Here is a 23,125-nt window from a genome sequence, read left to right as displayed (position 1 = left end):
CTGGTAACACTCTGGAAGAGCCAACAGCCAACCCATTGCTAAATTCAAAGGAATGTAGATGGAATCGCCTCATAGATTGTCTCTTTGGAACCTCAAGGCTTGACAGACCACAAGAACCTAATAATAAATCCCCGTGTCTCACCACAGAAACTCTCCATTTTGTTTTAAAACACTAAAAGAAATAGTTACTAGCCTGGCTGGGAATTATTTCCATTTTAAAAAGAACATTTCAAATAAATTCCAGACAGAAATATAAAATCTATTTTAAAATAAATGGGAGAAGATGCTATTCATTTCATTAAGGTCAAGATTTCATTTCTAAGGCCTACAGAACTGACACAAGTCGTATTTGACAGAGTGGTCCGAGTCCACATGATTCTTTTATGTACTGAAAGCTAAACTGAATACAATGGGCCTTATCTCCCAGTACACATGCATAAGATTGCACTGTGACTGAGAGTCAGTACAAAACCCAGCTATACAAATTATACTCTGTAAAGCTCCCTTTGACAGGAGACACTGAGGTAACTAGTGAGCCACTCCAACAACTAAAAGCCAGGTGAAGAAATCAAACAAGCAAACCAATCGAGAGAGAGCCTTAAAATACCCCAAGATGCTGTACAAATAAAAAGAGCAAAACCTTGTTCACCAGCTTAATGTCTACATAAACATACATGAGGAAAGGGAAGGGGAAGGAGAGACAAAAGAGGAAAGAGAGGGAAGCTCTGTTAGAGACAGAAACAGAAAGTCGGCTGTTAAAAAATGGCCAATTAAAAAAAAAGTTGACTTCCTGAAGCAGAAAGAGATGACATGACCCTATCATCCTCCTGGAATAGAAGCACTGCTTCCAGCGGTTTGGCTTTTCCTGATAAATTGTTCAAAGAAAAATGGCTCAAATTTTTGAGAAGCGTGGATACTATTGAACATTGGGATGTGGTGCCATAATGCAACCTATATACACCAAAATATATGATTAAAAAGGATGCACACACTCAGAGCTCTTGACACTTGAGGTGGCATGCCAAATGCAGACCCCCCCCCTTACCCAATAATGTGCCAGCCTCAGCTTCTCCTGTTCTCCAATGTTCTAACTTACCACCCTCCTCCTCTCCACATTTGCTCTTCTCCTCTGTCCCCCTGTTCCTTTTCGAGCAGGGAACTGGCAAGAAGAAGGGAATGGCAAGAAGAAGAGGAGCAGCAGTGGAAGCAAGTGGGAGGACAGAGATGGGCATCCCCCACCAATCTACTCCCTGAGGCGACCATTTCTATTAGCCTCATGGATGGACTCGCACTGCACACTCCATAAAATGGACAATATTTTGATAACAGAAAAGGATACAAGAGAGGAGAGAAAAAAACTATCAATGGACAACAATAGAAACCTAGAAGCACAGAATCCTCTGCTTCTTTCCCCACCCCCAACACCCACTCCCTGCATATCTGTGTCATCAAAAATGGAATCTGCCTCACCCCATGTGTCCTGCGCTTCCTGTCCATCTCACCATAAGTGCCATGTCCAAAATTACTCATACAACACATTTCTAAGAAAGTTTATTCTCAAGTAAGCCTCAATGATTTAAGGGGACTAAGGGCCCAATCCCATCCAATTTTCCAGTGCCGGTGCAGCTGTGCCAATTGGACACACACTGCATCTTGTGGTAGTGCAGAAATCACAGAGGCCTCCTTAAGGTATGGGAACATTTGTTCCCTTACCTTGGGGTCGCATTGCAGCTGCACCGGTGCTGGAAAATTGGATAGGATTGGGCCCTAACTATCCAATGCTACCTGTTGGCAGAATGTGTGTTCCACTGGCAGAAACGCCAGGATTCAGGTGCAAGTGCCTGGATTCTGTCTCACAAGAATCCACAGAACTCACTGACACTACCAGCAAGACCAACAAGGGTGCCAGAACAGCCCCTGGCAGCCTCCTGCACTCACTGGTGGCGAAGACATCATCCACCAGTGCTAGATGAATTAGAGGGAAGGGCAGAGCAGAAAGTGGGAGGGAAGGGGAACATTCCTAGGAAGGGAGGAGGCGGATCTGGTGACAAATACTGGATTTTATCCCCGCTTTGTAAAATTTCCCCACCCTTTTTCTCTCTTTGGGCATACGCCACCAAAAGAAGTGATGGTGACGTATGTCTGAGAATACCCATCAACAATCAGACAGCTTACCAGGAAGTAAGTACAAAATGTTTTTACTTACCTCTTGAGGGATGTCCAATCACTCCCCCCACCCAGCAAAGGAAGTTTTGGTATACACACGTTTTTTGGTATAAATGCATTAGTATTGGTGGCAGGAGAAGTAGTACCATAATACATGTTGGAATATCTGATCATTCCCTCCATCCAACAAAGGAAGCAACACACACCTTTTTTGGCATAGTTGCATTAGTGCTGGTGACAAGGGATAGGATTGGGACCTTAATCTCTAGGAATTGTGTTTAGCATTGCAGTTTACAGAAGCACTAAAGCAATGTTTTTTGCATGTAAGGCACCCCACATGTGCATTACAACTTTAGTGGCCATACAACAACTAAAAATAAAATCACTTGGGTATTACGAAATTACACTGGAAAAAAACAAGTAACATCTCCAACACATTTCTGCTAAGCCATGAAACAGTCATTTATATGGTTAGGTAAACTTTGCAAGAGCTGTTTTTAATTTGCATACTAAAACGAAACATATTACATATCTGAAAGGGAGAACCAAGGAATGCGGTGTTAGGTTCAAGTCACCCTTTTGTCTGGAAAGTCTAGAAGCAGCATGTCACTCACAAGCATGTTTTGGATGGTATCTGTTGCTCACACAGTTTGGTTGACTCAATGACTGCAGTGTACAAACCACCAGCACTATACACTTAAATTCCCACACTTGTTTTATCATTTGTCAACCAGATGGCAAGTGGGTATCCTGCAGCATCCACAAGAGGGAGTTCAGAAGTACATATGACTCACACTTCCCATTCCTAACTTCTAACATAATGGCCTTTGTAAATTAAAAAGTTCTCCAGAAGCAGAAAGGTCCTAATAATCAAGAAAGGGGCAGTTCCCACTGTATTACATCCTAGATACCTGGTTCATGGAATGAAGGCTATAACCATTTGAGTAATCTAAAAAACTAACAAACAGGCAATTTAGCCCATTTATTTTGCCTGTTTACAAGACATCTCAGACTACAGCTGCCTTCTGGGCTGCAACCTATAGCTAAACACTTCTGGGTATAACCCTTTCTCTGTCTTCAGGAATTGGCACCCTTCTTTTGGTGACTACTGAAATCGATCTTATAGTGCAGTCTTAACTTGCGCTGGAATAGGCAGGCTGACAGCGCAACTTTGGGGCTGGCTGATGCTCAGCCTGAGGCGAGAGAAAGAAGTTGCCCTTACCGCAGGGAGAGTTGCAGCAGCACCAATGTGTCTACTCAGATATGCGCCACCTGACAAGATGGCACAGATCTGAGCAGAATGGAGCAGCCCAAAGCCACTCAGTGCTGCCCGGGAACAGGCTTGGATCCCGCATAACTGCCAGATCCTGGCTTCGCCTCCCACCCACCACCCGCCCTTCCACCCAAAACGCCTCCTCCCCACCCTCCCCTCACCCCCAACTCCCGTGCCGGCCGAACTCAGTCAGCACAGACTCACCTGCTGCTGCCGCCACCATGGAGACTGGATCTGGCCTCCGCGGGCCTGACAGCGCACCTCCGTGTGTTCGCGCAGCTTACTCCAGGAGAGGCGAAAACATGATTTACGGCACGTTTGCAACCCTCCCAGGCCGGCACAAGGAACTTGCATTGGCCGAGCACATCTTTAGGATTGTGCTCTTGGAAATTTCTGGAGGGTCAGTTAAAATCTCTAACATTTCATAACTGGGCCTCCAGAAATGTCATTAGGTTTTAAAGCAAACCTCCATTTGCTTAAAACACAAGCAAATGTGGCAATGGATTCAATTTCTGACACAATGCTACCAGAAGGAATATGTACTTGTGAAGGTGTTAAAATTGTATGTGTCGATCAATCCTACACATGTTTACTCAAATGTAAGTTCACTGAGTTTAACATATTCCCAGGTAAGTGTGCATAGGACTGCAGTCTGTGTCTTATAAAGAGCAGCTCCACTACTTTATTTTACATCTTTATGTCCTTTCTCTGCAAGGGGCACAAAAGGCAGCTTACAGCAATAAATAAAATAGACATTATAAAACTAAAACACACTATCAAACACAGGGTAAAACAACTCACAACCACTAAAATGTTAGAAGCATAACAAGGCAGAACATGATTTTAAAAAACACAGTTCATGGTTCACTTAAGACCAATGGATAAAACAGCAGCATCAACATATTAATCAAAAACAGAAGCATAAAATCACCAGTAAAATCATTGCCAAATAAAATAAAAACAGCCCACAGCAGTATCAACTTCAACCCTCAACAAAACCACACCCACCCTAACTGTAACCAAAAAGATACACATTAGAGGCACAGGCTCCAAATATACGGTCCAGTTCAGACACTGGAAAATTTTCCATGCTGGCAAACGTTGTGGAGGAAGTAAGGTTTGAGATGGTGCATCCACGGAGACTGAGACAACTTCTGGCAACATGTGCCATTATGTTTATGTGTTGCTGCGGTAAAGCAATAGCATCTACAGATATGACCTGATGTAAATATGCCTGTTTGGACACGGTTGCATCCATGGGGCTGCTCCCCACAGAGAATTTTCCAGTGTGAACCAGCCCCACATGACTCCAAAGTCACAATCTATACAACTCCACTCATACAGATGTGCTAATTCTCAGAGGATACACATGGATTGGTACATAGTACATACAAATGGGATTGTTTCAAATGGACTTGCATCCACTGGACCACTGTTTTGTAACTAATTATATCATGCACTGTTACTATCCCAACCTTGATTTTTTATTTGTTCCTTCTTTAGCAGCAGTTTCCCAGCCAAGAATTTCATTGTTGCTTTCTGGAGGGTGCATTAAAAAGGATTATTATAGGAAGGGAGGATCCCAGTCAGCTTAAGCCATGACTCCTTCCAAGGAATGGATTGTAGCCATTTCTTTAGTGGAACCAAGCTAATTAAGTTCACTGAAAGCTGAGAGTTACAGAGTTCACAGAAAGCAAACTCAGTGATCCCAAACAGACAGGGCTATTTGATGACCAACACATACAACTAGCGAGTCCCCAGTATCCATTCTAGCCTGCAGCACAATGAATTGCATGCTATGTTACATCAAAACTTCCAATTTTCCACTGGCTGCTTCACAACAGATCTCAAGTCCATGGTGTTTCTATTTTTACAGCAACTTCTAGCCAATAGCTTCTCAGTGGGGTGGTTTGTTTGAGCAAAAACAAGAAACAAAGATACAATCATACCAAATACACACACACACGTTTGGTCCAGAAGTTGCCTCTATCCATGATTTTGCTTGTGTAATAAAAGCAAATACTGAGACACTTCTCAGTCTCCGAAGGCCAATCTTGCCAACCGGAAGTTAAAAAACAAACTAAGGCAATAGTCAGAGTGGGAGGATTTTATGGTTTCTTTTCATTTTATTACAGATGAGTTGGAGTCAGGGATCCAAAAATGGAACCAAAACCAAACAGACAATTCTTCCCTACACAGTTATTAAATCTTTAAGGACTTCATTAATGATCCTACAAAAAAACAGCTGCCATATCAAGACACGCGTAGTATTTTCAAAACTCAGCTCTTCAGTCCTTAATTCGTTTAGTGCTTGATCAGTAAGGCAAAAAGTTAACAAAACCATTAGTCACTAACCCAATTTAACTCACTTTTTTTTACCAGTTTTGCTCAGAGTGCTCTAGCTTTACTTACTGCCGAAGAATACAGCCTAGCTTTTGAGGAAACCAAAGAACTGTGAAAATCAGCACCACAAGAAAAAAATGAACCCATTATCTAATCCCCACCCAAGCTAAATCTAACAAAGTGTCACTCTCTACCATAATAAATCCACTTTTTCAAGTAAGTTTTAGGCTTGAGCACATTCCACGGGGGTGGGGTCAACCCTGAGACATTAACTTTTATCTTTTTCAATGTAGGTAGTAGCAAGCCAGGCTGCCATTGTTGCCAAAAATGAATACACAGGGAAGCACTGGCATTTCTGGGGGGAGGATCGGGGGGCAAATGTCCCCTAGCGCCATGCTTGTGAGACCTGTGGGAGTGGCACCGCTACCCACATCCCGCACCACCGCCCACCTGCCTTCCAGAACCCTTCTGAGGGCTAGGAAGGCCTCGTGCAGCGTCTTCTAGCCCCATGAAAGCCTTCTGAGGCCTCCGGAGGGTCATTAAATATAGTGTTTGTAATGTTTAAAGGTCCTCTGGAGGCCTCAGAATGCTTTCACAGGGCTGGAGAGACTGCATGAGGTTCTGGACGCAACTGATAAGTGGGGGATGGCAGTTTCCTGGGGGGCAGCATTCTGCAGTCCTGGTCCCAGGTGGCGCATAGGCCAGGATCGCAACTGCAGGGAAGATCCATTCACATAGAACTATTGCATCTCAGCCTCCAAGCTTTACAAAAGGATGCAAAGTAAACCAATACAGGTCCAGCCTTGTTATACACGGATTTTTTATACACGGATTTGACTCAACACGAATGGCCTCTGCAAATGAGAAGGAATGTGCTGACCCCTAGAGAAGGGGAAAATGCACCCCTTTAAAATCACAGTTTAAAAAACTGCTTTTTACTGTTGCAGAGAGACAGTCATACAAGTGACTACAGGTATAACCTAAGTATCCACAGATTTTTATGTCTCAAAGCTGATGAGAAGGGCCCTTTAAATTAAGGGGAAACAGTCATTTAATAATGCCAGAGAGGGCAGCCAGCTGACAATCCATCAATCATTCTCTCTGCAAGCTTCACTCCTCCCTTCCCCCTGAGCATGTGAAAGAAGGCTAAATGGCAGCGATTATCACCTTCTCCATTCTTTCCCCCTTGCTGGGGCTCCTGGTGAAGGGAAGGATTGCTGCCTCCTAGTGAAGCCTAAGCTCCTGGAGAGAGATTGATTGTCTCAGTGTGCACTACAAAGGTCAGCAAGGCTGCTTTTAAATCACCGGAGCAAAGAAACTTTTAAATTGATTTGCTATAATGCATTTTTTGCCATCCATGTGGGTTCTTGGAACGGAACCCTCGTGAATAATGAGACTCAACCTGTACATTAAAAACAAAATGACTGGAAACCTAAGAAAGTGCTTTTCAGAATATTTCTCAAGTACAGCAAAAGCCTAGAGAGACATCATTGTTCCTTCTTAACTGAGTAGTGATGCATCTTGATTTGTTAATTGCGCTTGAATTAAAAAATGCCAGTGTCTAAAGTCTTTTACCATGAAGATGGGCAGAGAACCCATTCTATGCTTTAGATGCAGGACACAAGCAGAACCTTATACCACAACAACGCAGTAAGGACAGCCCAGAAAGTTTCCTTTGGATATGGGATATCCATATCCCCATGTAGTCATCAAGTGACCACTGAGTGATCCTTGCGCAGATCGCTCTCTCTGTCAGCCTAAACTACCTTCCAAGGTCATTGTGAAAATCACATTAAATAACACCATGTATGCCAACCCTTAAGCTCACCGAAGAAAGAGCGAGACACAAAATTTTATTACTTGTTTATACAACACTGCCAATGACTTCATTTTCCAAAACATGCACAGTCTCTCCTAACTCTATCCTGGTTCCTCCACTGACAGTGTTGAGAGCCAGCCAGGAATTTCACACCTGAGGAGGGTGAGGCATAACTCCTGCTAACCAAGATCATACGAATAAAGGATCATCAATTGAAACAGAAAGCCGTAGCACTGTGGGGCACCATTTCTGCTCGTGAGCAGGAATGGGAGGTGTGCACTGAGGCTGGGGCTAGATTGGTCACTGCTCAGTCATGTGCCTGAGGCACCTCAGCCAGGCAGCAAACTAAAAGACACACCCCACATGCCTCCCCTACTGTCTCCAGAGCAAAACAGCAGGGGTGCTGCTTGACCAGATGGATGCAGGTATACAAAGAGGCAGGACTGAAATGTTCTCAGGGTTCTACACTGCTTGGCATCTGTATATTCTAAATGCCTTTTCTCTTTACAGCCTTTTACTGGAGAAATGCTGCACTGGTGTGGAAGATGGGCCACTCCAGTAGCCCTTACAGTGCAATGCAGCGGGTGACCTGACAGTCTTCACATTCCAGCCTCCCCACAGTGAAAACGCCTTATGCGTATAACTGAGCACAGTCACGCCAATGCAAGGGAACAGGGACCCACTCAAAGAACCAGATCCAAATGGGTCCTATCCTGTCCTATCCACATAATGTTTAAAGCCATTTAAGAAACTCACCCTAGCCATACACATATTAAACATTTTTATGGAATAATCACACACTCAAAAATGTGGCACTAACAACACAATCCTATGCATGTCTACTCAGAAGTAAGTCCTATTGTGTTCAATGAGACTTGCTCTTAGGAAAGTGGGTACAGAATTGCAGCCTAAGATTACCTCTTGTTATCCCCAACCACTAATAAAAGTCTAAAAAGGAATGTTTTCCACTGCCTTCAAAAACTCCCAGATCCAGGGATTTGCAGAGTTGGAAGTGTCAGATTTTGAGAGCAACCCAAGAATGCTTCTCTCTGTACCTGAAGCCTGTATTAGTCACAGGGATGATATACATCAGAGGATGTTCTTGGTTGACTTTAAAGGAATCTTGGCAATTGAGCTGTAGGTTCCCCCCCAGTGCACACGTGTGTGCATGCATGCACCCCCCCCCCCAAGCCTTGCCAGGAAGGTTACCAAGAGGCAGAGGGAGCACATAATTCAGCAGCGGCCAGAGAATAATGCCCTTTGCCTTTCTAGACAAATGGGAAGGGAAGGGCAGCAGTTTCTGTGAAGGTTCCTTCCCCAGCATTGCTGAGGGAAGATTACCCATGCAGGCAGCCTCTAGCAAATGGGCTTCCTCAGATGCACCTGAATCAGTGGCTCTGAAGAAGCCAACTGAGGAGGGTGGAAGAAGATAGCAGCACATTTGGTTGGTTGAGCAAGTTATACCACCTCTGCCTACCTGCACTGTCAAATTGTGGCACTTCAGGGGCCTAAGGGCCTTCAGCCAGGGCCCAGCCTGGCCAACCACTGATGCTGGCCCTGTTCCTGAATATGCTCAACTGAGGAACTGAATATGCTCAACTGAGGAAGACTTACAATTCAGTGAGCAACAATTACTACTAGTTTTTGGGGAAGAGGGAACCAAAGTCACAAGTAGCAAATTATGCACAAAAGAAAAACACTTACCTTCATAACAAGGCATTAATTTTTTACCGTTGGAACCTAGATTAGGTGGGATGATGTTGCAGAAGCCATGAGGGAGGATGTGCTCTGTCTCATAGTAGATATTTTTCCAACGGTGTGCACAGGCCTAAGGTGAACAAACCACATGAGAAAAGTGAATATGCACTCTGAAGCCAAAAGAAGCCTGTGTACCATGGCTCCACCAGTACCACACATGTAGAACTCTGGGGATGGAAGGTTGGCCCAACCAAAAAGAGGTTTTCCTCTTCAAGACTCTCTATAGAAGTTGTGTGGGAGCTGTGTTTGCTAGAAAGCCTCTTCCTCAGCTGAACTCTTATTAAGGGAAGTGTGATGGCTTGTTCTGCCCCCACTCCGGGAAAGAAAACAACTTGGGGTGCAATCCTAACCCCTTATGTCACTGCTTTCCAGCACTGACATAAGGGCAGTACAACTCCTTTATGGGAAAGGGAACAAACATTCCCTTACTTTGAGGAAGCCTCCGTGAGTGACACCCAACTGCAGGATGCAGCACATGTCCCATTGGCACAGCTATGCCAGTGCTGGAAAGCACTGACATAAGGGGTTAGGATTGTTAGGAGCTTTTGTTGTAGATACCTCCTTGACACCTTAAGGACTACACAAGGACTACCGACAAAGGTCACTGCTTTTATCTCTGTTAACTTTCAGTAAGGAAGGACTTTCAGCAAGCTGCAGTCTTGCACAGATAAGATTAGCAGCACAATCCTGTGTGTGTTTAATCATAAGGAAGTCCCACTGATTTCAATGGGACTAACTCCCAGCTAAGTGAGCACAGGACTGCAGCCTACATTGTCCAAAAACAGTGTGCTTTTCAGAGCTTTTGTTACAGATACCTCCTTGACACCTTAAGGACTACACAAGGACTACCGACAAAGGTCACTGCTTTCATCTCTATTTCTAATGTGTTGTGCTCAGAAATGTGAATGTATTTATTTACTGAACTGAGATATTTATGCTATTGATGCCTCTGGTCATGAGTGTCTTTAGAAACTCTTTCATGTCACAACAAGAGATACATTCTGTTCCACAAAGGATGTTTACAATGGCACTCAACTTGACAACCAGATGCATGTAAGAATACTAAGTTATTTGCTCTTCTAAGCAGACCCAGTTATGCTCTCAATGCCCTACATACTTTTCAATCACATTGTTTTGTCCCTAAATCATGAAATATTTGTATTTAAAGTATTCAGGAAACAGCTTCTCTTGTAGAGCATTTCACTGCAAATATACAAGGCAGATGTACATGTTAATGGAGGACAATATCCTACAGACATACAATATTAAGGGCAACTTTTGTCAATTTCCTTCCAGGAAATAAGAGAACATATACTGCGAGGGGAACGAGGGAATTTTGAAAACAAAGGCAATTTATCCAATGAACAAAGGCTTCCTATAAATTATAGCACAGAAAAGCTTTACATTATTATCATACACTTTATTTTGTACATTAGTTCAACTTGCCAGTTACTTAAGTTACTCCCAAACATGACTGCTGTGAATGGAAAAGGTCAGTAGTGTTTAGCTAGCACAGCCAAAAATTGTTCAGAAATGCGACATTGGGCCACAGGCAAAAGAATGACAAAAGGGGGAAAAAAAGATTGTTTCATATGAATGCCAGTGTCTGCCTGAAATTCAGGGACAATAATTTAAGACTGCTACCATCATCTTGCTGGGATTCCATCCTCCATGAAGGAAGAGTCCCAGCAGGGACTCTTAGATGGGGCGGGGGGATGCTAAGCGCCAGGCTAGTCCGTCCCCCCGTGTGGCAGGGCAGTGCGGGAACGGAAGGAGAAATAGGGAACCGGTGTCTACCTTCAGGCAAGCAACAGGCCGGGTTAAGGCCAGTGCTAAGCCCCGAGGCTACCCGGACTGGGGGCAGCCTGGCTTAACCCCGGAATGGGATTGGGATGCTTACCTTTGTGGTTCCCCAGCTCAGGGTGGGCAGAACAATTCAGCTGGCTTGACCCCCCATTTCCAGGGGTTGGTGATGAAGAACCTGGGGGAGCCTTGGGTGAGCTCAGGTTCTGAGCCAAGGTAGTTCACCCAAAGGAGGGCTCAGACAGGAAGTGTCTCCTAGTTAGGTGCCTGCACTAAATGGGGGTGGAGTATAGCCAGGACTCGTTGCATTGCACCAATCGCTGCGCAGCTTTGTAATGGAATAAATCATGGCCCTGTTTCAACCAAGTCTTTTGTGTCAATCATGTTTGTGGGGGCAATATACCTGTATTCCCAAAGAAGGCACCTTATATGCAGGAAGTCTCTAGGCTTAAATTAGGTTACCCAGCAAGTTCTTGGTAGAGGTGAGACTCAAACTAGGGACTTGCCAGCTTACACAGTTATTAATGTATACCAACTGTCTTGGGAGTTCAGTAATTTGGACCTTGGCACCATGACCACTCTAAACCCTGGCAAAAGGAGCCAGCTAACTAAGGCTAAAGGACAATTATCTTACTTATATCCCATTCTCATGTGAGGTTCCTGCCCAGCATCACACCTGCATAGCTTCAGCAGTGTCATATCAGATGCTACCAGACCATTCACTGGCCACTGAATGCTTCCAAAAAGAAAGGATCCAAGCCAAAAATAGAATTTTATATACAATCCTCCAGAATCTCAAAGCAAGTCACATAGGTGGGACAAGCCACATGAAGATTAGTGCATTAGGGCACAATCCTATCCAGCTTTCCAGCACTGGTGCAGCCATAATGCAGCCCCGAGGTAAGGGAATAAATGTTCCCACACTTTGAGGAGGTCTCTGTGACTGCCCCACCACTGCAGGATGCAGCATACGCCCCATTGGCACAGCTACTACCAGCACTGGAAAACTGGATAGGATTGGGCCCTTAGTCACCTGCTACTTAAAAAAAATTTTAAATGGCAATAGTTTTGAAGACAAGGAGGAAAAACAGACTGCATGACAAATTGGGCAGGTGCTTGAAAGAGCAAGATTAAAAGACACATGGCTTGTCTCCAGTTTTTAATGCTCAATCTACAGTTACTTTTCCAGTTCGCATGAGAGAATTAATTTTACAGACTTGGTGTAGGAGGAACTGGGAACCACTGTTGTGTTCCTGAAGTACTTAGATTAATACAAACACCAAGTCTCATGTTGATCTTTTGAGATCCAAGAGACGTCTTAAAATTGTATTGTGAAGCGTATCCTGTCACAACTCTACTAATCTCTGGTCTTCCATTTGGCCTCCTATGACAAACTGATACTTAACAGAACTGCACACTGGTGAGCTTGTCTTTTTACAGGTTGATTTAACCAATCATGTTTTAGGACATAAACTGTTATAAAGGGGACCTATGAATAGACATCGGTGTGATCAAAATTACTTCCATTGAACATAGCACCAGGCACTCTCCTGTTTTGATTTGGGGTAGAAAAGGGCATGTTTAGCTGGAGATAATTTTTTTTCTCAAAACGTATCTACTGATTCAGACATCGTTGTAATACATACTTACACTTGGTCAAACATACTTAAGTCCCCAGGTTTCCCATGATGGACGGGTGACAAGAACACCCTACCCCTCCTTCACACAGATATTACCACTTGCAAAACATACACTCCTCAGGTATGCCCAACTCCACAGGGCCCGTATTTGCAAGATATCTTCCACACCCACTTTTTTGAGGGTTAAGATTCATGCAAATTTGGCAAGAGAGGGCTAGAACAATGTACAAAAAACCCATAGATTTTTTGCTACAAATACCCCAAATGGGAGGTGTTTCTCAGTACTGGTGAAAAATGTTAGCAAGTAGTCAGTTGCTTTGGCTCAGCTCTACTGACAGTTTCCACGATGGCCTAACAATGTGGCAAACAGAAATAAAGGTGCCTAAAGGTAGTTGGAATAAGGGTGAGCAATCACACCATTCTTTTACAGAAGGATCATTCACACCCATTCACCATCACTATTCACGTCCTTTAAGATACTGAAAAATCATCAGTTCCCACTAACTTCTTAACTCTAATGCCAGGACCACCCACAAGATTAATCATGCAGGTTAATTACAGCAATCCTTCTATACACACACACTCAACAGTTAGGCATGAATTTAAGATTTCTTGTAAAGTTATGTCATGAAGCACAACGCATCTACTATCTCTAAACATACAGGTATAACATCTATACACACATCGTTGATACCATTTTTTCGAGAGGAATGAGACCAGACCTACTCACAGGAACACAATGTGCCATTCATTCTGTTCCAAGTCTTAAAGAGTTCACTATTTATAAAAAGGAAGCCCTTAGGGGTGACAGCAGCAGGTGTAATGGCTTTGAAGCGGTCTTTCTAGAAGCAAGCTTTGCCTCTAGGTCCCAATCTGTCTTCCTCTTAAAGGAAGCGATTACAGACATAGCTGGCCCACATCAATCATCGGTAAAGCACATTAATTCCAACACAGTGAGTATCAGTGACAATGCAACACTTCATACTTGAATGAGATCAAGGGAACTGTGAACGTACCAATATACTTCCTCCAGCCTTGGGCTGTCTTGCCAGACTTACACCCATCCATTCATCATCTCTGTCCTCCTTACATGTCTTTCCGCATGGCATTCCTCTAGTGTTACCTAAATCAAAGGCAGGAGAAAAGGGAGGCGTTTATAAAGGGATGAAGACACCATAAATTGCTTTAAACTCTATAGGAGTGGTTCTCAAACCTTTTAGCACCGGGACCCACTTTTTAGAATGATTATCTGTTGGGACCCACCAAAAGTGACGTCATTAACCTGGAGGTGATATCATAGTCGGAAGCGACATCATCAATTTCAGTTTCAAACCTACGCCACAATCAGACAAAGGTCCCATTACACAGCACGCTCATGCTGTTACATTTTGCATAGCTCGGAATTCAAACATTCCAGCTCAGAAGTCAAAGCTATACACAGATTTGGACGCTTCTCCAACTACACAGCCCTCCCCCTTTTCCAATGTCCCATCTTCCCACCTATTCAGGGCAAAGCACCCATGCCTCTCCCCCGCCAGCAGCCCACTCTGCCCAGCAGCTCTATACCCTGTATTTTCAGCTCTGTCTTTTCAAGGGTGGCTGAGTTAGGTGCTACACGAACCACCTGAAATTGGCTGCGACCCAGCTAGTGGGTCCTGACGGTTTGAGAAACGCTGCTGTATAGGAAATGCTCACATTCCCACAATCACTGATCAATCTGATGGATTCAGGAATCCAAGTTAACATCATACTCCCCCGAATGGAAATGCACAATAAAAGTCATGCAAAGTCCAAACAATCCTACCAACTTCAGCAATGAACCTAAAAGTGCTCCAGCATCTCCATAACTTGTTGTCCCATGGGAGATCTGTGTAACATCATACAGAATATTGGCAGGGGGGGATCATTAGTGGTGCAGCAGACACCTTCCAAGTCATTTTCTGAATTCCATTTGTGTCTCATGGTTAGAGATATGTTGGGAAAGAATGTTCTTCTGTCCAGTCAGTCTTTTGATCAAATACAGACACAGAGGGCTCCCAAGGGTCAGTGCAAACGCCCAGCAGTAGTGATGCACAAACATTTAGCAATGCAACTAGCATTTCTGCAGGCACCCCAGCAGCAGTATCCAGATGGCAGGAGGAAGTGATGAAGGCAAATGTTCCAGGAACCACAGCTGGAACATTTCTCCAGTCAATATTAGAGAGAGATTTTGGAATAAGGTACCAGGAAAGGAAGTTTAGTGCATAGAGTTCAGAAAATGCACCCACTTGTTAATCACATGGGTCCTCCACCCATGTGGACTAGAGAGAGGGAGAATGGCCAAAACAACTGGCCTAGAATGAGGACTACTGCCACCTTGTTCATCCAGCCCTTTCTGCTGCTCAAAGCCAATATAGAGAAAAGACAGTCACTGGAGACAGCTCTTACATCTGTGGCACAATAGAAGAGAAGCTCCTGTAATTGTCTTCTAATACCATCCTTGTCCCCAATTTTACACGGGCTATTTAAAATCATACCTGCTGCAGCTTTAATGGCTAGAAGCAGCTAGAAGTCTTTCTTATTTGCTGTTTTGAGTAGTATACAAGCCACCTGAAGTAGTATCAGCCTGAAAGGCAGTTTACAAATAGCTCAAACAAACATGAGGGCGCTCACTGTTGACAGGTAGGAATGGTGTCAGAGTGAGGTCTTCCCATAGCAGATCATTCATTTCTGGTTTGATTAAGCCTGTTTCCAATGAAGAAAAGCTGAAAATCCTGGAGAAGAAATGTCTTTCAAAACTACATTTAAATAGCCACAGCTATATAAAAATGTCACAGTGCATATACATACCTCGACCCATATCCAGTTCTGTGCACCTCCTGTCCGGGTTAGTATGAACACGACATTTAAACACAGCTCCTGGGGACTTCACAGAGGTGCTGTATTTCGAATTTGCCTTTGGGGCACCGACCAAGACCCTGGAAATTGAGAGCAGGGTCATTTTTAGTGAATGTCGCAAGAAGCCAAAGCAAGAAGCATTCTGACAGCTCTTTCCTTGACAACTACGTTTCTCTACCAACCTTTTGAAGCAATAATCCATACGGAATGTGCCCACCCACTATGTCAAGGCATTTTTCTTGAATGGATCCATTAATTTTTGGAAGGCGTTAAACTGACACAAGCATAATACAGTGAAGTACTATATAGCATGTCTTCCCTACTCAAAGCAAGTTTTTAGGAAATAATGAGAACCAACAATAACAAGGGAAGCTTCTTTTTGGCCCTCAGCCATAGATATGGAGGCCTCATTCCAAAATGAATACATTTGTCTGGGATCCGGTCCCTGGACTCCACTTGCCCGATTCACCTGATATAGCCAAGCTCCCGACCAGTCGGCTTTTCTGTGGGGGAGGGAGTAGCAACACAGGGCCTCCCTACCTTGCCAGCAGGGCCAGCTCCAAGTGGGCAAAAAGCATGGGAGCCTTGCCCCTTCCTCCTTGATTGCAGCAGCCGGGTCCCACTGCAACTGAGGGAGAGGCCTGACGTCTGGAGTGAGGAGAGTAGAGCCGTCAGCAGGCTCCAGAGAGGCAGGGGTAGTGAGTGCTCACAAGATTGAGGGGCCTGGGAGAATGTCAGGCTTAAGCAGCCTGGGCAGGAAGAAGGGGAGGGCCAAGGGGTCAAAGATACTACACAAAACCCAAAGCTAACCAGTGATGAGGGCAGTTTAGAGGAGGCTGCCTAGCAGGTAGGATGCTGGCCAACCAGTGACCCTGAACAAGGCTGCTGGCAGGGAGAAGGATCAGTGGGTGACGGAACCCCCCTTCCCCTACCTATCTCTGAGGCAACTGGGTCCTTTGACAGACTGGGAGACTGGAAGGAGCCTGGTCATCCAGTAGTGTCCTCTTGCAATGCCCCAATATCCGTCACCCTAGGGGCAGCCATCCCTCCCCTGGCAGCACCGACACCATTATAGAAATGAAGGTTAGAGAAAATGGGATTAAAATGATCATTGCAATGGTGAATGTCTGTGGACATATGCAATCTTTACATGTAGTATCTTCATCCGCATCCTCCCTTCCATGCACATTCTTGCCATTTTTCAATAAAAATCAAGTCATTTTCTTAAGAGATTATGTTAAATCTCTTAATTATGATATTAATCCCTTAAGAGATTAAGGGTACACTCCAAACTAGGTCTACTCAGAAGTAAGTCCTATTTTGTTCAATGGGGCTTACTCTCAGGAAAATGTGGTTAGGATTGCAGCCTAAGAAATTCAGTTTTGAAATTCTTGAACTCCTTTTGAATGTTTTGAAAAAATGTATAATTTTTGTGTACAAATAATGGATATTTTTCAATATTTGGCAGACCAAAACTGGTACACTTGGCCAATGCTAAGGGAAAATGGCAAATTATAAGAAGGCTGCTTCATATCGTACTTCATTACGCTGAGCGATATCTTGTCCTCACCAGTGGAAGTGAAGTGGTGGGAAGGGTTCACAGAGCACAATGGCATCAGAGCATAAGTTACTATACAGAGCAGAGGAGAAGGGCAGACTTGGCATGGGCCTGGCATTTTTGACAGCTGAACCATCTTTCTTATAAATACGTGATTCTACCTCAAGTGAACAAGCAAGTCATAGTACAAAAGTTAATGTTAATCCTTGAAGCTTGCTAGTATGGCTAAGCCCCTAAACATTGTTAACCACATTAAACTTTGTATTATGCCTATAGCCAGGAAGCACATTTTCCCATTGTAATGGAAATGGGAAAGATCCCTCAAGGAGATAGGGTGTGGTGTCAACAGTGGCCCCTTGCTCTGGCAGGCAAGCACTGGGTTAACACCAGGACTGTAGATTGCAGTGAGTGTGCTACACAGCTGCAGCCACTTGGAGGCAAAAAGGCCCTCAGGGTTAAAAGCTGCACCTGGTGGAAGGAAATAGTGTGGGTGTAGAAGGAAAGAGCTTGGAGAGACTGAGGGAGTGGAAGAAGGAGTTTGGAGGAAAGATTCAGCCCAAGGGAAGTATCAGAAGGTGGCCAGGAAAGGCACAACACCATCAGAGTCCAACCAGCCAGGCCAATCCCTAAACCGTCAGTGCCAGCACCAGTGATAGCACCCAACGCACCACTGGAGAGAGCGGAGGTGCCCCAGGGGCCCACTGCAAGGCTTTACCCCTGGACCTCCAACAACTTGGTGCTGGGACTGATTCCCCCTAACAACTACATTTTGAGAGGCTATAACATACATTTCTGGATCCCAAAGGGATGACTCTCCCACTTTACAGGGAAATATCACTGCCTCTTCTTTATTACCTTTGCATAACTAAAAAAGACAATGTTGGCTTTTCTCTTTATCATGCCTTAGAGCAGGGGTGTCCAAAGTTTTTGGCAGGAGGGCCACATCAGCTCTCTGACACTGTGTCAGGGGCCAGGGGAAAAAAAAGAATTAATTTACATTGAAAATTTGAATAAATTTACATAAGTTTACATGAATGAATGAAGGTCTTGCAATAGCTCAATGCCTATAAAAGGCCTTGTACAAAGCAAGGCTGGCCTTTCCTTTGCTGCCGCTGCTGTATCACAGATGTGAAAGAGCAAGTAGTGGCAGGGGCTGAGAGAAGTTGCATTGGGCCAGTGTGGGCTTCAACAAATCTCCGGAGGACAGAGGCTCATTGGAGACTGGGGGCTCCCTGAGGGCCGCATTGAGAGGCCTTGAGGGCCGCAAGTGCCCCCGGGCCGGGGTTTGGGCACCTCTGCCTTAGAGGACATGAATAGGACATTACCACCTCTTAAAAGTAAGTGACATAACAAACAGAGGGTGTAACTATATTCTAGGACTACTGGAATCATACATTTATTGAGAAAAATCACTCTTGCGCTAATATTTCCCATGCTGCCTTGACAATGACTGACTTTGTTGACACAAGAAAAACTACAAACCGATATTTTAAACAAACTTTAGAAGGAGGGAAGGGAAAGGCTACATTAACGGTTTGATTTCTCCTGAGTTTAAGAGGCTAAGCTGTCAAATCACCAGATTTTGACAGGGGCTACCTTCTATAGTATAAGCACTGTTTGCACAAGTGAGAGCAATTAGTGCCCCAGATACCTAAATTACAGAAAACTACAAAGCTGACAAACACTGAGAAGCAAACACGAGGGAGTCTGAAATAGCAGCTCTAAATACAAATGCCAAGGAACACCGAGCAGGCTCAGATCAAAATGCCAATCATTTCCCCCAAGCACGCAATATGAATGAACATCATTCACTTAAACTCAATGACATTCTTGGGCTCTGAAAAAGTAAACCATGAAAGGGATCTGTTACCAACTTATGGGGCCCAGATTTAAATTACAAGTGATTCATAAAGGAAAGTGTTTCTATGACCAAACCAAGGGCAAAAGTACTGTTACGCTTGAACTTCAGCTACTTTCAGTGGACATATGCCACTTTTCACCAGATCAAAAATAAATAAATAGCACATCACTGTGGCCAATGGGGAGGGGGAAAAACTAAAGATACACCCTTAATGCCAGATAAGTAAATATTTATTATATACAGGTGGGACCTCGGCATTCACTGATCTGGTATTCACTGATTTGACTCACCACTGATACCAAGGTCCACCTTATATGTCATGCAACAAGGAAAAAGAGTACCAAAATCCAATTTCCTAACTTTGAACTGTTAAATAATTATAATTTCATTCCACTAGATTCCATTATTCACCCCATCCTAGTGGCTGAATGCGGTAAAGTGTCTATACCACTGCATTCTAGAATGACATTGGAGGAGCAAGAAACCTGGAGGTGAGTCTTTAAAGCTATTTTTCCACAGACTTGGTATCCACTGTTTTTTTAAATCCACTGGGGCTTCCGGAACAGAACCCCTGTGGATAACAAGGCACAGCCTGTATGTATAAAGGTACTCAGGTATAGTATGTGAAATTTTTGCCAAGTAATCAAGCTCCAATTCTCACTTTGCCTTATCTCCGGGTCAATCAGAGGACAGAGCCTTTCAACTCTGAACAGGTTCTTTCTTGGATAAGCTTAGGCAGGCAGCTGGTTAGTTGCTATAGTTACTTTCCTGGGACGATTCAGCCAATGTTAACCTTTTATTCCCCTCCGTTCCCTTTTGCTGCTGCAACCCGATTCCCTTTTGCAAAGGCTTTGCATTTGGCAGAGGTCTTTTTTGGGGGGGGATCTCCTTTCCATTTGAAGCAACAATTCCCAGGCTACAATTCAATGCAGCATTACTTAAGAATAAAACCCATGGAAAGCAGTGGGTCTGCTTCTGCGTAAAAAGCATTGCAAATATATGCAGCTGCATCTCTTTGCTGTGAATTGAATTGCACACTTTCAGTTATGTGTTATGGGTTGTATGTTGTATGTAGAGCTTCTGGCTTAACACACCAGACACCTTAAAGGTGGATTTGATTCATGGTTCTCCTGCAGTGGTTGCCAACCTTTTTCACTTGCATATCCCTTGGCAATAATAAATTGTACCCTTCATATTAGCAAAATGTTTGTAATAATACAAGCCCTCATCTCCTCTCTATGAAAACCCAGACTTCATGTATGCATCACAGTGTTTTCTCTTTTTATCTGTTTGAGAAACAGAAGACTCTGCCTTTGCACTGTTTTGCACCAAAAGTGTGCTGAAAAATTCTGGGTGATTGATCACTTTCCATATTATGTTTCAGCTTTTTTACTGTGCTGGTTTTCAATCACTGGTTCATACATGAATTGATGACCAAAAACTAGCTGTTGGTGGGGCTTTCAAAGCCAACTAGCTACCTCCCTTCCTGCCTTGCTGGTCCTTGCAAGGCATTCTGGAGCATGACCTGCCTTTTTCTGCCATTATTTCATTCTTTTTCAAGTACCCCTAAAGGTCCTGTTGAGTGTCCCTGGGAGTACATGAATACCAGGTTGGGAACCACTGATTTACTGATATGTTGTTTACAGTGCACTTACTCTGATAGCGTTTACAAAAAGGTGGTGAAGACCAGAATTTAAAAAGAATAAAAATGTATCTTATGATCTTTTACTATGTTTTTAATAAATAAGAGGCTACAGTTCTTAGGTAACAATTAGTGGTAGGTTATTTTTCAGGATCTGGCCTGGGGTAAATCAGACAAAACTATAGTCAGACACCCCTCTAAGTTTAACCCCTGACTTATCCGAGGGTCATAGAAGATTCCATGATTGTTGGCTCAAAGCCTGTCCTCGACTTATCTGTGGGGTCGACTTATAGGCGGGTGTCTACGGTGTATTTTATTGGGCACATTCAGTCCCAAGGCGCGTATGTTCACAGGGATTATAATTTAAAATCATTATGAAATCACATTTGTTCCTCCACTTTCCATCCAAGAAACTTGGAATGGCATATGTAGACCACAAGAACCGTGAGGTACAGCAGAAGCTTCCTCAAACTGACTCAAACTATTGCTTCATCTAGTTCAGTTCAGTTCAGTAGACCTTTATTGGCATAAAATACAGAGAAAGAACAAAACAAAACAAAAATATACAAAGACACCACAACATAGACATCAGTCTTTTCCTCACATACTGCCCAGAGTTCCAGAGCTCTGCCTGGCAATTACCCCAGATAAAAAGGCAGCGACCCTATCAAGGGTCTCAGAGTCAGATGTGGAAAGGAGAGACTGAAGCATGATTGAGTCCTCCCAGCCCTGCATCCTAGTTAGCAAAGGGCCTAGATATTTCTTGCGTGAGACGTCATGAAGTGGGCAGTAGAAAAGAGTATGTGTTATGGTCTCAATACAATCCCTACCACACTTGCATTTCCTCTCCGAGTAGGGAATACCACTGAACCTGCCCGATAACACGGCTTGCTTCATCTAGTTCAATACTGCTTACATTAACTCTCCAAAGCTTATGGGGGTCCTTTCTAACTTTAACTAGAACCTTCTGCACGCAAAGCAGGTGCACTACAAAAACCCAGAATCTTCCTTTCTCCACTCCAGAGACACAAGATCCAAGCTGAGCTTGAGAACTGTAAAAAGTAAACTGCTTCTCCTCCTGGGCTGCATTTTACATGCTTTCCCCTGAAGTACATTTAGAGATGGGCAGCCCAATCCTGAGCTGCCCGGGGCGCCCAGGCTCGGCAGCACCGAAAAGGGCTGCCGCCAGAACCTGCACCTCCTGGGCTACCATGGGAGGCACCTCGGGAGAAGGGGACTTTTGTCCCCTTCTCCCAGATAAGGTAAGCAGCCCCACAATGGGGCTACTCACTTTACCGCTGACCAAAAGCTCAGTGGTAAGGTAAAGGCACTCGTGTAGGGTGCGGAGCCCTACATGAGTGCCTTGGATCCTGCGGAGCAAAGCTCCGCGGACCCACCTCCCGCCCTCCCCCAGCACGCCTCCTGTCCGGCCCCCCGGCATGCCTCCCCCGCCCTCTCTCCACCCCCCACCGGCCTCCCCCCTCTCCAGAATGCCTCCTACCCGCCCCCGCCTACTGTGCCACGGCTTGGCGGTCCATGAGACCACCGAGCCGCGGAAGCTGGGTGACCGTCCCGCGCTAGTCCCGCGTGCCACCGAGCTCAGCATTGGGCTCTAAGAGAAACTTCCTGCAAAATATTATGATTATGACAAAGCCTATGAAAATAAACATCTTTTTTAAACAAAAATCTGACCACATGGTGACCGATTCAATTATAACCGAAGACTCCCATTAAAAACTTACATTGCTCTAGAACTGTGCTGCCAAGCCTTGTTTAACCATGAAACAAGGCTATTTAAGCTAGAGGTGGCTAAGTGAAAGAGAGGTCTGAGTTTGGTGCACAGAGAAGTGACAATGGACACAGTCCAATCCAAGATAAAAATGCTTAACTTTCATTGATTTCAAAGGGAAATACCCGGCTTCCAATGGGTCTCCTTGGACCCACACCCTATTTAGCTGGTATAAGTCTAAGAAGACTCAGAGGGCATATCAAAACAGGAATAAGGGGATAAAACCTTGGCATGTGGTGCTGCCACCAAGATCCTCCCCCTCCTGACCCTGGTTGGGCCCACTCCCCACCTCAATCCTCCCAAATTGCCCCCGTAGCCACCTCACCTGTTTCAGTGCAGACTGGGTGTGCCAGTGGCATATGGTGCCTCCAGCCATTTGCATCAGTGGCCTTGAAGTGCAAGGCCATGGAGCGCAGTGACATGGCTGTTGTGGCACCAAACCAGGGCATACAGCAGCAGATTGTAAGATCCGCTGCTATAGGCCCTGGATTGGGCCATAAGAAGGAGCATAAAGAGATGTTTCCTCTGCCACCCATGTAAGTATATTTGTCCAACCTATATGAACCCATTACAAATTTTTCTCTCTTTTAGCTTCA

General features: G+C 44.4%; 1 protein-coding gene across 1 annotated transcript in view; it reads right to left on the bottom strand.

Moving 5' to 3' along the window:
* The window catches only part of ITGA9 (integrin subunit alpha 9), a 276,091-nt gene that overhangs the window by 234,497 nt on the left and 18,469 nt on the right, over positions 1-23,125 (bottom strand). The window contains exons 2-4 of the mRNA XM_066627787.1: positions 15,632-15,759; positions 13,819-13,925; positions 9,306-9,429 (exon numbers count right to left, since the gene is read on the bottom strand). Coding sequence (XP_066483884.1) covers positions 9,306-9,429; positions 13,819-13,925; positions 15,632-15,759 — 359 coding nt within the window. The remainder of the gene's footprint in view (positions 1-9,305; positions 9,430-13,818; positions 13,926-15,631; positions 15,760-23,125) is intronic.

Source organism: Tiliqua scincoides, chromosome 5 (assembly GCF_035046505.1).
Source record: "Tiliqua scincoides isolate rTilSci1 chromosome 5, rTilSci1.hap2, whole genome shotgun sequence".
Lineage (NCBI taxonomy): Eukaryota > Metazoa > Chordata > Lepidosauria > Squamata > Scincidae > Tiliqua > Tiliqua scincoides.
This window is presented reverse-complemented; position numbering and strand designations above follow the sequence as displayed.